The 15,465-nt window shown below is 46.9% G+C and overlaps 1 protein-coding gene across 1 annotated transcript in view; it reads right to left on the bottom strand.

Annotated features, from left to right (window-relative positions):
- Positions 1 to 11,869: 11,869 nt before the first annotated feature.
- The window catches only part of LOC134968668 (intestinal mucin-like protein), a 162,188-nt gene continuing 158,592 nt past the window's right edge, over positions 11,870 to 15,465 (bottom strand). Inside the window, exon 10 of the mRNA XM_063944189.1 lies at positions 11,870 to 12,174. Within this exon, the coding sequence (XP_063800259.1) occupies positions 11,870 to 12,174 (305 nt within the window). The remainder of the gene's footprint in view (positions 12,175 to 15,465) is intronic.

Raw genomic sequence — 15,465 nt, forward strand, 5'->3', positions numbered from 1 at the left:
ATTTTATCAATACTGTGTAATACTATATTATAAGACCCAAACGCACCAAGCCAAGGGTACAGAATATAGTGACAGTTATATCTCGCAAACACGGAGAATGAAACCACACAGCAGATACAGGCACATAGTCACAGAGAATGCAGAAATTATTATTACAATAAAGCTGCACTGGACTAGTGTATGTATGTATGTATATGTGTATGTATATATATATATATATATCACAGTGCGGCCAGTGACTGGAGGATATATCAGAATACTCGTACAATATATTTTGTAAAAGGTACACTCTTTCTCAACTATCGCAGTCTCTATCAAGACTTGTCTGATACTTAAGTGTTTGTAAAGTCTCAGCGCTGTGTACAGGCGGCTTTACAAGGGAGACCATGCCCTGCAATCCCTGAGACCTGCAGCAGCTATGCTCAGAAGATGGCGCTCAGTGTCTCAGTCAGGAAGTGAGGGAGAGAGTGAGGCAGCTCCAGGGCGGGCTATCTGCGAGGAGATGGCGCCCTGGGCCAGGGGAGGGACTACAGGTCAAGTGCCGCCTCCCCATGCTGGACTTCCACCCCAGGTACTAGTGAGCCTTATTAAAAAGGGCGTTAGAACACCCAACCTGTGCTCCATTGCCCTGGTGGTCTAGTGGGGTCCCTGCCCAGTGACAGTGTCCACACCAGCTCTGCGAACCGTCTCCCTAGGTCGTGGTCGGAACGCGATTTAATGGCGGGTCCCGACTGGGGGACCCTCTTACCTTCTCCCTGTAGCAGCCACGTGAACCAGGAGAGTGATCTGCAACTCTGTGCCTAAGCCGTGACTTTTCCACTGCAAGTACCCAGGAACCAGGCCGCAGGAGTATGTGACATCGCTTGGGAGGTGATGGAGCTGCAGCGCTGAATGTCACACTGACATACAGCACTGACAGCCCAGCCAGAGATAGGAAAACTTCTGTAGAAAAGCATTTCAGGGCTGCCCAGTGTAGCCCTCCTGTTAGGTGAACTGCTGCTGCAGGCACCAACTCTAAACTGACCTCTCAGCAAGGACGTGCAGTCAGGGGAGGCAGGGGAGGCAGTGCCTCCCCTGTCATTATGATTAAAATAATACAAAGATAATAACACATTATACTTGGTATTATTTGAATCATTTTTAACCTGACAATGCTGCTAAATCTCTATGGGAGGCAGCGAGAGCGCTGCCTCCCAGTGACAATGATAAAGTGTCTGAAGAGGGGGGCGGGCAGGGGGCGGAGCCAAATCACGGGCTGGAAAAGCCCATTAAAAATTGAATGAAAAGCGGCACCATCACAATTGCCTCATTGACAGGGGCTGTGCCTTGAGCTCACATCAAGGCACACCCCTGTCAATCATTGGACAGCAGCAGCAGGTGGGCTGGAACGGATGGGCAGAGTCAGATTCCCCCATTCCTAGTGGCTGCGTATCCACACTGCTTTCAGCAGCTCCTCCCGTCCCCGATCCGCTCTTGCAGGACCAGTGGGAGCCACTGTGTACTGCGCTGTCTCGCCCCCCCCCTCCCTTAACCCCCGCAAACTCAGCTGCGCTCCCGCGACCCCTCCCCCCGCTCCCTTAGCCCCCGTGTTTTCGGCCTCGGCCCCCCGCTCTGTCCCCCCTGTGCTCAATGGCCTGCCTCCTCTCCTGGACCCCCGTGCTGACTGCTGAGCTCCCGCGGCCCCCCCCTACTCCCCTTGGCCTTCAGTACAATGTACAGACCGAGGGAGCGCCGGGTCAGGAGCCTGCAGCCAGTAGAAGAAATCATGTAAGTGGCTGACACTACACTACACCTACAATACACTACACTGCACTATACTACACCTACACTGCACTACACTACACTACACTGCACTGCACTCACCTACACTACACTGCACTACACCACACCCTAAGGGTAGAGGGGGGGTTGTGTGTGTGTAAAGTGCTCTACCTGTCGTAATGTGTACAAAAAAGGGGGGCTGTCTGCTGTAATGTGTAAAAAAGGGGACACTGTCTGTGTCGTAATGTGTACAAAGGGGACGCAGTCTACGGTAATGTCTAAAAAGGGGACGCAGTCTGCCGTAATGTCTAAAAAGGGGACACAGTCTGCCGTAATGTGTAAAAAGGGGATGCTGTCCGCCCCAATATGTAAAAAAGGGGACGCTGTCTGCTGTAATGTGTAAAAAGGGGACGCTATCTGCCGTAATGTGTAAAAAGGGGACGCTGTCTGCCGTAATGTGTAAAAAAGGGGACGCTGTCTGCCGTAATGTGTAAAAAAGTAATGTGTAAAAAAGGGGACGTTGTCTGCCGTAATGTGTAAAAAAGGGCAATCTGTCCGCCGTAATGTGTAAAAAGAGGACGCTGTCTGCCGTAATTCTGCCATAATGTGTAAAAAGGGGACGTTGTCTGCCATAATGTGTAAAAAGGTGGACGTTGTCTGCCGTAACGTGTAAAAAGGTGGACGTTGTCTGCCGTAACGTGTAAAAAGGGGACGCTGTCCGCCGTAATGAGTAAAAAGGTGGACGTTGTCTGCCGTAATGTGTAAAAAAGGGCAATCTGTCTGCCGTAATGTGTGAAAAGGTGGACGCTGTCTGCCGTAATGTGTAAAAAGGGGGATGTTGTCTGCCATAATGTGTAAAAAGGTGGACGTTGTCTGCCGTAACGTGTAAAAAGAGGACGCTGTCAACCGTAATGTGTAAAAAGGTGGACGCTGTCTGCCGTAAGGTGTAAAAAGGGGGATGCTGTCTGCCGTAATGTGTAAAAAGGTGGACACTGTCTGCCGTAATGTGTAAAAAGGGGGATGTTGTCTGCCATAATGTGTAAAAAGGTGGACGTTGTCTGCCGTAATGTGTAAAAAGGGGACGCTGTCCGCCGTAATGTGTAAAAAGGTGGACGCTGTCTTCCGTAATGTGTAAAAAGGGGGACGTTGTCTGCCGTAATGTGTAAAAAGGTGGACGTTGTCTGCCGTAACGTGTAAAAAGGGGACGCTGTCCGCCGTAATGTGTAAAAAGGTGGACATTGTCTGCCGTAATGTGTAAAAAGGGGGATGTTGTCTGCCATAATGTGTAAAAAGGTGGACGTTGTCTGCCGTAACGTGTAAAAAGAGGACGCTGTCAACCGTAATGTGTAAAAAGGTGGACGCTGTCTGCCGTAAGGTGTAAAAAGGGGGATGCTGTCTGCCGTAATGTGTAAAAAGGTGGACACTGTCTGCCGTAATGTGTAAAAAGGGGGATGTTGTCTGCTGTAATGTGTAAAAAGGTGGACGTTGTCTGCTGTAACGTGTAAAAAGAGGACGCTGTCCGCCGTAATGTGTAAAAAGGTGGACGCTGTCTGCCGTAAGGTGTAAAAAGGGGGACGTTGTCTGCCGTAATGTGTAAAAAGGTGGACGTTGTCTGCCGTAACGTGTAAAAAGGGGACGCTGTCCGCCGTAATGTGTAAAAAGGTGGACATTGTCTGCCGTAATGTGTAAAAAGGGGACGCTGTCTGCTGTAATGTGTAAAAAGGTGGACGTTGTCTGCCGTAATGTGTAAAAAGGTGGACGTTGTCTACCGTAATATGTAAATAGGGGACTCTGTCTGCCGTAATGTGTAAAAAGGGCTCTACCTGGTGTAGTGGTGCTACTGTGCGGCGTAATTTGAATAATAGAGACTACTATGCATCTTTATATTAATTGGTATAATTTTGAGGCCACACCCCTTCCCCACAAAGCCACGCCCCTATATATTTTGCGCGTGCCTGCAGCGCGCACTGCTCCTGTTTTACATTAAGGGGGGCTCTGATGCCGTTTCTTGCACACAGCACTAAAATGTCTAGTTACGGCACTGTTGCTAGGTGTCCATTTCCCTGGCCCTGAGCAGTTCTCCCTCACCATATCCTCTCCAGGGGTGAGGGGGTGCACTTGGATGGGATGGGGAAGGGGGTCCAAAGCATTTTGTCGCACCTGGGCCCACTGCTCGCTAGTTCCGCCACTGGCTCTACCTGCTGTAATGTGTAATAGGGGGCTTTACCTGCCATAATTTGAAAAAAGGGATCTCTACCTGCCGTAATGTGTAATAGGAGGCTATACCTGCCGTAATGTGTAAAAGGGAACTCTACCTGCCGTAATGTGTAAAAGGGAGCTCTGCCTGGCGTAATTTGTTTAAGTGGCGCTACTATGCAGCGTAATTTGACTAATGGAAGCCCTGGACAACAAAATTGCATTCATGTCCTCCTCCCACTCCCTTCCCAGTTCCAAACACTAATTTTTTATTTTTTTTTCCTATAAAAATGTACAATATATCACAAGTATGATGAGTAGGCAGGCAGCGGGCATTTGTGGCATCGGACTCAGATGCAAATTAGTGACAGAGGGCTGGGTCAGTTGATGGTGGGCGAGTTTGTAAGTCATTGGCGGTGGCAGCAGGCATCGGCGCAGGGGCAGTAGTGGGCATTGGCTCGGTGGCGGTAGGGGTAATCGGCAGGATTCGGAGGACATTATGGCTGTATTGCCTCACCAGCCACTGACCTCACCGCACGCCACTGCCTCTCAGTGCCTGGAGGCGGGGTTATATAGGAGGCTCCAATGCATCCTGGGACAGCTAAAGCTTTAGCTTGTGGAAGATCCAAGATCCACTCTACACCCAATGTTTTCCCTTTGGAAACCAATGTAACCTGCTGCAGAAAAGTTTTATCTTCAGAACATAAGGTGTAACCTCTACATATGTACCTAGTACCATAGATCATTCTCTATCATGGACATTTATCCAACAATCTTCCACCATCTGCCACATTTCCCCACAGTCTCCCAATCTATCTAGTTGCCATTTTAATGATAAAACATTTTGTGTGGACTTTAACCCATTCAGTTATGATGTACAGTATTAGATTGCGGAAAGCCTGCCATGCTACATGGTGTACAGACAATATAAGTGTATGAGGACAAATATGTACATTATTTAGTATCATCTGCAAAATAACTTTAGCACCAGATTCTATATAATGTATAACTACATTGCTCAGATGTGGTTCTTACACTAAGCGGCAGATTTAACAATGAGTGATATTCTTGTTATCACTCATTACAAATGATAAATGGTGTTCCAGCCAATCTGCTCCTGTCATTTTTTAAACATATGACAGTTAGGAGCTGATTGTCTGGAGCCCCATATTACAGTAAGAAATTATAACAAGAATATCACTCATTGTTAAATCTGGCCCTAAATTATTTATAAGAAATGGAATGTATAATAAACTGATACTTAGAAAGACAATACAGAGAATAAGCATGTGTTATGAAAGATTACAGACATTATTAGAGAAAAAGAAAAGGCTCAGAAAGGACACCCACCTTTCGTGGTATATTGTCAGGTCCAACACATCCTGAGAGACAAAGAATATTGGCATGTTGGTATGCTCTTATTATTGTCAAGTATTTATATAACACCAAAATAATACACTCAGTATGGTAAAGTTGCAGAACAAACAGTAATTAAGCACCGATACAAGAGAGGTCTCAGCCCATATAAGCTGTGGGGCTAGTCCCAGATATTATTATAACATTAATAATTGATATTATTGCTTAAATCCATGTAAATTGTAGCTATGCAGCATGTACTGTGTGTTTAAAAATGTCTGTAGTTTGCAAGAGTCTAAGATCTAAACAATTTCTTTGTTGTAGGGAATATAGGGAATATCCAGTTTTATATCGGAAGGGCATGATTACAAAGCTGTTATTCAATCTGAGTGGAGTATCAAGTTATATTGCATTGAGTAAAATGTCTTTAGTTGACAAATGGTTGGAAGTTAATTGCCTTGCTTGTATTTCATTATACAGATGGAGCCTCCTTTGTCTTTTCCTGCCTAGTCGCAGGTGTGCACTCCCGGCGTGACTAGGCGATCCGTCCGCCTAGTTACATTGGGAGTGCACAGAGCCGCTTCACATTGTAAGCATCTCTGTCTGGGCGCGTGCGCCTGCCCGGACGGAAATGCTCCCCATTCAAGTGAATGGGGTGCGTCTACGTCCAGGCGCATGCACCCGTCCAGATGGAGATGTTCACAGCATCCAGGCGCAACCAGGCAGGCGCGCCTAGTCACAGACGGAGCCAAGAATAGCATGGCTTCATCTGTAGCCACAAAACTTCAGAGACAAGTTTTTAATAGCCCTAGAATCCTGTATGGGACAGTGATCAGAGATTGAAGTTTGTGTATAACACTGCAGGGGTCAAACCAGAGAAGACACATTGCCTACTAAGGTGTGAAACTTTCTTCCTGGCCTGTTGTATAACAGAGCTAGAGTTGTTGACATAGGGCTGGTTTCCAGGCTTCAAACAGTAACACAGATATGAGCATCCGTACCTGCTCAAGTGACCAAGAGACCCAATAGCATAATCTTCAAATCAATCAAATCTGGTTTTGGAAAGGTTAAAAGGAATCCCAAGGGGTGGGGGCTGAAAGTGAATTGCAGTGGGTTTAAATATGAGAAATTGTCCCTGAAAAATTTGCATTGTCATGAAGTGGATCAAGTGAAAGGATTGATCCTATAATGACACCCGAATATCAGAAGAGGCCTCGCTTCCCTATTGTTTTACAATGCAGGTGACCTGATCATTGATTTCTTCCTTTATTTTATTTATGGAAATTGTGATTACTTGTGTGACTATTTAAATTATTAGAATCTTAAAATATTATAACCATTTTTGTAACTATAAGCTTTGAAGTTATTCTTGAATGTAATACAATAATTCTAGTTCTGGTTCTGTGTTTTCTGACCCAAGACCTTCAGCGGCCCATGACACCTATTTTTCAGGTATAAATAATATTGTTTGTGGGTGAAAGCTGAAACTTGCCCTGGGCATTGTCTCAAAACGTCACTGCACCTGGTGGCAATAACCATGTTTATTAACCACACATGGTGAGGTAATCAGAAGTGTCAAGGCAACGATTCTCAGATTGGTGAATCTGGAGGACCGGTGCGCCAGAGTTGTGACAAACTGGTGGATAGCGGTGGGAGATCTTAAAAATAATTTTTTATTTAGAAAACTTAAGTGGATGAGGGTGTAACTCCAAGAGAGGAGCCCAAATTCACCAGATGCCAGAACTCAAAGCTTATTTTTGTAAAAGTCACGCAGTGAAAACAATTTCTGTTCCCCATCCCTGCTATGGAAAGAGACGACAAAGAGGTTGCTCGCAAGCTCCATTTGGAGTTAGATAAACTCAAACACCAGCCTGTGGCTGTCAATGCGTATCCCCTTCGACCACGTTGAGATCAATTTCCAGTTATGGAACAGGACGATGAGCTGGACACCTTTTTCAGAACTTTGAAAAGACTTGCCGACAATTTCAATTGGACTCTAGTCTGTGGGCCACTTATTTAACCCCTGCCTTAAGGGGAAAAGTGTTGGATGCCTTTGCTGGTCTCCTGCAGGAGATGGATGGGGATTACATGGAAATTAAAAAGGCATTGCTGGCCCGGTTTAACATTCCCCCGGAAGTCTACAGGCAGATGTTCAGGGGTCTAACACGAAATGCCTCTGATACTTACTGTATGTTGTACTGTCTGCACAGTTAAAAACCTTCCTGCAGCAATGGCTGCAGTGACTGCAAGTTACATACTTTGATGCATTAAAGGACCTCATTTTGTAGGAGCAGTTCATCTCCCTGTGCCCAGCAGAAGTCAAGGAATGGGTCTTGGATCGCGAACCCAAATCGGCAGAAGAGGCTGCCAGCTTTGCAGACAAGTATGCTACTACCCAGACCGCCATGACAAAGAAAAGGAGATTTATGGTTAGAACTTACCTTTGTTAAATCTCTTTCTGCGAGGTACACTGGGTTCCACAGGGATAACATCGGGGTGTAGAGTTGGATCTTGATCCGAGGCACCAACAGGCTAAAAGCTTTGACTGTTCCCAAGATGCACAGCGCTGCCTCCTCTATAACCCCGCCTCCATGCACAGGAGCTCAGTTTTGTTAATCAGTCCAATGCAGTAGCAGGTAAAAGAGACGACAACCGTTAATAGTCACATATACCACATTCTCGCGACAGGAGAAGGTACCAACAGCTAATGCCATACAAACCCAAAGAGGCTAAGTGCATCAGGGTGGGCACCCTGTGGAACCCAGTGTACCTTGCAGAAAGAAATTTAACAAAGGTAAGTTCTTACCATAAATCTCCTTTTCTGCAGCGGGGTACACTGGTATTCCACAGGGAATAACATTGGGGATGTCCTAAAGCAGTTCCTCATGGGAGGGGACGCACTCTAGCGGGCACAAGAAACCGGTGTCCAAAGGAAGCATCCTGGGAGGCGGAAGTATCAAAGGCATAGAACCAAATGAACATGTTCACTGAGGACCACGTAGCCACCTTGTACAATTGTTCGAGGGACGTGCCACGGCGGGCTGCCAAAGAAGGTCCAACAGACCGAGTAGAATGGGCCTTGATAGTAGCAGGAGCTGGAAGTCCAGCCTGTACATAAGCATGTGCAATCACCATTCTAATCCATCTGGCCAAGGTCTGCTTATAAGCAGGCCAGCCACATTTGTGAAAACCAAAAAGGACAAAGAGAGAATCAGATCTCCCAAGGGAGGCGGTTCTCTTCACAAAGATACAGAGAGCCCTACCACATCCAAAGACGGGTCTTTGGAGGACAAATCAGAAGAGATAAAGGCGGAAACCACAATCTCTTGGTTAAGGTGAAAATATGACACCACCTTAAGTAAATAACCTGGACGAGTTCTTAAAACTGCCCGGGCACGGTGAAATATTAGAAAAAGTGGACGACAGGACAATGAGCCAAAATCCGACACCCTTCTGGCAGGGGCAATAGCCAGAAAAAACAAGACTGTGGCCGTGAGTCATTTAAGATCCACCATCTGAAGAGGTTCAAATGGATACTCTTGCAGGGCATTCAGGACAACAAACAGATCCCATGGAGCCACAGGAGGAACATAGGGAGGCTGAATCCGTAAGACACCCTGAGTGAATGTATGAACGTCAGGTATAGGTGCAGTTTTTCTCTGACACCATACCGATAAGGCAGATATGTGAACCTTGAGGGAGGCCAGGAGAAGACCTAAGTCCAAGCCTCTCTGCAGAAAAGCCAGAATTCTGGAAGCTCTGGATCTGTATGCATCATAATTCTTATCAGCACACCAGGTGAAGTAAGAATTCCAGACCCTGTAATAAATCTGAGCTGAAACCGGTTTCTGGGCTTCCAACATAGTTTGTATAACCGCCTCGGAGAATCCTTTGGCTCTCAGGAGTGAAGCTTCAAGAACCATGCTGTAAAGCCAGCCTGGCCAGGTCTGGATAAAGACCAGGGCCCTGTACGAGGAGGTCTGGGCGCTGAGCAAGTAGAAGAGGATGCTCTGTCGATAGACCCTGCAGGTTTGAGAACCAATGCCATCTGGGCCACGCTGGAGCAACTAGAAGATGAAATCCTTCTTTTTTGTTTGAACTTCCACAGGACCCTGGGCAGGAGTGACACTGAGGTGAACATGTAAGGCAGTCAAAAGTTCCATGGAATTGCCAATGCATCCATGGACACTGCTTGAGGATACCTGGTCTTTGATACATGGAATGGAGCCTTGTGATTGTGTCAAGATGCCATCAGGTCTATGTCTGGTAAGCCCCACTTGTCCACTAGGAGTTGAAAGACTTCTGGATGAAGACTCCACTCTCCATCATGCACGTCCTGGTGACTGAGGAAGTCAACTTCCCAGTTCAGGATGCCTGGAATGAACACTGCCGATATTGCTATCAGATGGCGTTCCACCCAACGAAGGATTTTTGACACTTCCATCATTGCCATGCGGCTTTGAGTGCCGCGTTGATGGTTTACGTATACCACCACTGTGGCGTTGTCCAACTGTACTTGAACAGGCCTGTCCTGTATCAGAGGCAGGGTGAGAGATGGCGTATTGAACACCGCCTGCAACTTTGACCCTGGAAAGAGTGTTTCTCCAACACCGCACCCCATCCCCTCAGATTGGTGTCCGTTGTCAGCAGGACCCAGTCGGGAATCCAGAAGGGATGGCCCCTGCTCAATTGCTGGTCCTGTAGCCATCAGGTCAGTGACAGAAGAACCTCCGGAGTCAAAGTGATCATGTGAGATCTTATCCGATGAGGTAGGCCGCCCCACTTGGAAAGGATTAACCTCGGCAGAGGGAGAGAATGAAATTGAGCGTACTCTATCATGTCGAATGCCGATACCACAAGGCCAAACTTGCATCGCCGAGTGTATCGACACTCTGGGGCATAAAAGGAAGCATCTTATCCTGTCTTGAAGTCCCAGGACTTTTCTAGAGACAGAAACAGTCGTTGAATGTGTGTGTCCAGGAGTGCCCTCACGTGAACCATGCTCTGAGCTGGGACCAGTGAGGATTTCTTTCAATTGTTGAGCCACCTGTGGGCTTGTAGTTAGCTTACCGTCAGGTGCAGATGACTAAGGAGGACATCGTGGGAGTTTGCCAGAATCAACAAGTCATCCAGATACAGTAGGAACCTAACTCCCTGGCGACAGATGGGCCGTCATTACGGCCATGACCTTGGTGAAGATTCGAGGAGCCATAGCCAGTCCAAATGGCAGAGCCTGGAACTGATAGTGGAGGTTGCCAATAGCAAACCACAGATACTGCTGATGCAACATGGCAATAGGTATATGCAGGTATGCATCCTGTATATCCATGGATTTCATATAGTCTCTGGGTTCCATAGTCAGTACAATTGAGCGCAATGTTTCCATACGGAACTTGGAGACCTCACAAACTTGTTCAGTGATTTGAGGTTGAGTATAGGCCGGAAAGACCCATTGGGTTTCAGAACTAGACACTGAGTTGAGTAGTAACCTCTGCCTCCCTGGGCCAGAGGAACCAGCACTACCACTCCTGTATTCATGAGAGAATTTACAACCTTTTGCAGAGCTCGCGCCTTTAACGGATCTGAAGGGATAACCATGGTGCAAAACTGGTGAGGGGGATGTCTCTTGAAGGAGACTGTGTATCCGTGAGAGACAACTTCCTGCACCCATGCGTCAGAAGTGGTCTTTAACCAGACCTGGGTGAACTGCAGAAGTTGGCCTCTCACCCTGGGAGTACCCCAGGGGGAGGCCTGCCCCGTCATGCGGCAGGCTTGTCTTGTTTAGAAGCAGGCTGACGGGCCACCCAGGACTGCTTTGCCTTGGGCTTAGTGGTTTTGAAAGCACAAAACTGTCTCGGGTATGCCTGACCTTTTGCTTTCCCTTGAGGCCGCAAGGATCGAAATGTGGTACCTTTAGCCTTCTGTGCAGAAGGATTAGTATTGGGAGAAAGGCAGTCTTAGCAGCCACCAATTCAGACACAATTTTATTTAGGCCTTCCCCAAACAACATGTCTCCCTCAAAGGGGAGTACCTCCAAGGTTTTTTTTGAGTCTAGGTCCACCTTCCATGACCTCAACCACAGAATACGGCGAGCCAGGACAGACGAAGTTGACGCCTTGGCTGCCAACACACCAGCCTCAGAGGACGCCTACTGAGTATAATAGGCAGTGGTGGTAATGTGAGACAGGAACTGTGTGGCATTGTCAGATATATCCTTGGGCAACTCTTCCTCTAATACCTGAACCCACGCTTCAATTATTTTTGCATCCCAAGAGGCCGCAATACTGTGACTATGTACAGCACCTGTAAGGGAGTAAATAGACTTCAAGCATCCCTCCACACGCTTATCTGACGGTACATTCAGTGAAGTGACAGTGGTGACAGGCAGAGTGGATGACACCACTAGGCGTGTGACATAAGAATCCACTGGCGGTGAATTTTCCCACTTGTTACATAACTGTGCAGGGAGAGAGGATAGCAAGCTAAGGCCCATTTAGACAGAGGGCATTTCTTCCCTGGATTAGCCCAGGGTTCCTGCCTGATGTCCACCAAATGGTCAGAATAGGGTATTTAATTTTTTAGCCACCTTCTGCCATTTGAACATATCAGTTTTTTTAGCCACAGTATTGGAATCTTCATCATCAGTGATTTGTAGGATTTTCTTAATAGCAACCACAAGGGCAGGGACATCAATTTGCAATGGAGAATCCTCGTAAGAAACACCTGATTCAGTGTCTGACAGGACATTATGCTCCCCCTCCTCTGCAGATAAAACAGCTGAAAGATTAGTGGATTTTGAGGAGGAAGCAGCCCGCTTAGATGACCCAGATACATTAGAGTGACCTGGAGTAGATTTTTTGCCTGACCAAGGAATGAGTTAATTGCTGCAACTGGTTAGACAAATTTTCTGCCCAAGAGGGTGTAAGGCGTTCCACCAGAGTACCCAGTAAGTTTGTAAATGCAGCACAGACACAAAGAGTAGGGAGTACCTTCTAACACCGCCTGGAATGTCAAACATTCAGCAACTTATTGGATATATACCCTTAAAACACTGTTTCCATTAGGTTTAAATGAGGGTTGTGCTATTGTTTCATTTTTGAGAGACTAGTAATATAATATTACTAATTTTGAAAAGTATGCTTATGTGCTGTTTCTTTTTTGTATCTCTTTCAGCCTGCTGCAGATCAGAGGGAGATTGCTTACACAGCTCATAGCTGAATGTTTGACATTCCGGGCGGTGTTAGAAGGTACTCCCTGCTCTGTGTTTGCAAAGTGAAAGAGTTAATTAGATCCAGCTGGTAGTTATGATAACTGTGACAGTTTTCAGATCTTTTTAACGTTATTATATTTTTTAAACAATACTGTATATTTATATGTTTTATTGTTTTGTTTTATGTATAATATATTGTTGAAATGTGTATATGTAATTGTATCGTGGAATCAAGTTATATCAGGTGTATGAGATGATGATTAATGAGAAGTGCTACTTAAATGGTCCTACTTTGCGACTAGCCACGCCCACTGATGAAGGCTTTACGCCGAAATGCGTTTGGGGAGAGAGACACTGAGCCCTGCTTTTACAGCTTATACAAGTCTGCATGGGGTCAGGACCGGAAGCTGGGAGATGCAAGCCAGGACGTGGAGGTGAAAGGGCGGGTGATCTAAACAGCCAGAGCCCTGAGAGAAGGAGATCCGGGACCGCTCGTGCCGCAAGCCCTTTGTTGTGCTCTGCCTGGGTGATGACTTATGTGCAAGAAAAAAATAGAGATGAGCGCCGGAAATTTTTCGGGTTTTGTGTTTTGGTTTTGGGTTCGGTTCCGCGGCCGTGTTTTGGGTTCGACCGCGTTTTGGCAAAACCTCACCGAATTTTTTTGTCGGATTCGGGTGTGTTTTGGATTCGGGTGTTTTTTTAAAAAAACCCTAAAAAACAGCTTAAATCATAGAATTTGGGGGTCATTTTGATCCCAAAGTATTATTAACCTCAAAAACCATAATTTCCACTCATTTTCAGTCTATTCTGAATACCTCACACCTCACAATATTATTTTTAGTCCTAAAATTTGCACCGAGGTCGCTGTGTGAGTAAGATAAGCGACCCTAGTGGCCGACACAAACACCGGGCCCATCTAGGAGTGGCACTGCAGTGTCACGCAGGATGTCCCTTCCAAAAAACCCTCCCCAAACAGCACATGATGCAAAGAAAAAAAGAGGCGCAATGAGGTAGCTGTGTGAGTAAGATAAGCGACCCTAGTGGCCGACACAAACACCGGGCCCATCTAGGAGTGGCACTGCAGTGTCACGCAGGATGGCCCTTCCAAAAAACCCTCCCCAAACAGCACATGACGCAAAGAAAAAAAGAGGCGCAATGAGGTAGCTGACTGTGTGAGTAAGATAAGCGACCCTAGTGGCCGACACAAACACCGGGCCCATCTAGGAGTGGCACTGCAGTGTCACGCAGGATGGCCCTTCCAAAAAACCCTCCCCAAACAGCACATGACGCAAAGAAAAATAAAAGAAAAAAGAGGTGCAAGATGGAATTGTCCTTGGGCCCTCCCACCCTCCCTTATGTTGTATAAACAGGACATGCACACTTTAACCAACCCATCATTTCAGTGACAGGGTCTGCCACACGACTGTGACTGATATGACGGGTTGGTTTGGACCCCCCCCAAAAAAGAAGCAATTAATCTCTCCTTGCACAAACTGGCTCTACAGAGGCAAGATGTCCACCTCATCATCATCCTCCGATATATCACCGTGTACATCCCCCTCCTCACAGATTATCAATTCGTCCCCACTGGAATCCACCATCTCAGCTCCCTGTGTACTTTGTGGAGGCAATTGCTGCTGGTCAATGTCTCCGCGGAGGAATTGATTATAATTCATTTTAATGAACATCATCTTCTCCACATTTTCTGGATGTAACCTCGTAGGCCGATTGCTGACAAGGTGAGCGGCGGCACTAAACACTCTTTCGGAGTACACACTTGTGGGAGGGCAACTTAGGTAGAATAAAGCCAGTTTGTGCAAGGGCCTCCAAATTGCCTCTTTTTCCTGCCAGTATAAGTACGGACTGTGTGACGTGCCTACTTGGATGCGGTCACTCATATAATCCTCCACCATTCTTTCAATGTTGAGAGAATCATATGCAGTGACAGTAGACGACATGTCCGTAATCGTTGTCAGGTCCTTCAGTCCGGACCAGATGTCAGCATCAGCAGTCGCTCCAGACTGCCCTGCATCACCGCCAGCGGGTGGGCTCGGAATTCTGAGCCTTTTCCTCGCACCCCCAGTTGCGGGAGAATGTGAAGGAGGAGATGTTGACAGGTCACGTTCCGCTTGACTTGACAATTTTGTCACCAGCAGGTCTTTGCACCCCAGCAGACTTGTGTCTGCCGGAAAGAGAGATCCAAGGTAGGTTTTAAATCTAGGATCGAGCACGGTGGCCAAAATGTAGTGCTCTGATTTCAACAGATTGACCACCTGTGAATCCTTGTTAAGCGAATTAAGGGCTGCATCCACAAGTCCCACATGCCTAGCGGAATCGCTCCCTTTTAGCTCCTTCTTCAATGCCTCCAGCTTCTTCTGCAAAAGCCTGATGAGGGGAATGACCTGACTCAGGCTGGCAGTGTCTGAACTGACTTCACGTGTGGCAAGTTCAAAGGGCATCAGAACCTTGCACAACGTTGAAATCATTCTCCACTGCACTTGAGACAGGTGCATTCCACCTCCTATATCGTGCTCAATTGTATAGGCTTGAATGGCCTTTTGCTGCTCCTCCAACCTCTGAAGCATATAGAGGGTTGAATTCCACCTCGTTACCACTTCTTGCTTCAGATGATGGCAGGGCAGGTTCAGTAGTTTTTGGTGGTGCTCCAGTCTTCTGTACGTGGTGCCTGTACGCCGAAAGTGTCCCACAATTCTTCTGGCCACCGACAGCATCTCTTGCACGCCCCTGTCGTTTTTTAAAAAATTCTGCACCACCAAATTCAAGGTATGTGCAAAACATGGGACGTGCTGGAATTTGCCCATATTTAATGCACACACAATATTGCTGGCGTTGTCCGATGCCACAAATCCACAGGAGAGTCCAATTGGGGTAAGCCATTCTGCGATGATCTTCCTCAGTTGCCGTAAGAGGTTTTTAGCTGT

The sequence above is a fragment of the Pseudophryne corroboree genome, chromosome 11, assembly GCF_028390025.1.
Source record: "Pseudophryne corroboree isolate aPseCor3 chromosome 11, aPseCor3.hap2, whole genome shotgun sequence".
Taxonomy (NCBI): domain Eukaryota; kingdom Metazoa; phylum Chordata; class Amphibia; order Anura; family Myobatrachidae; genus Pseudophryne; species Pseudophryne corroboree.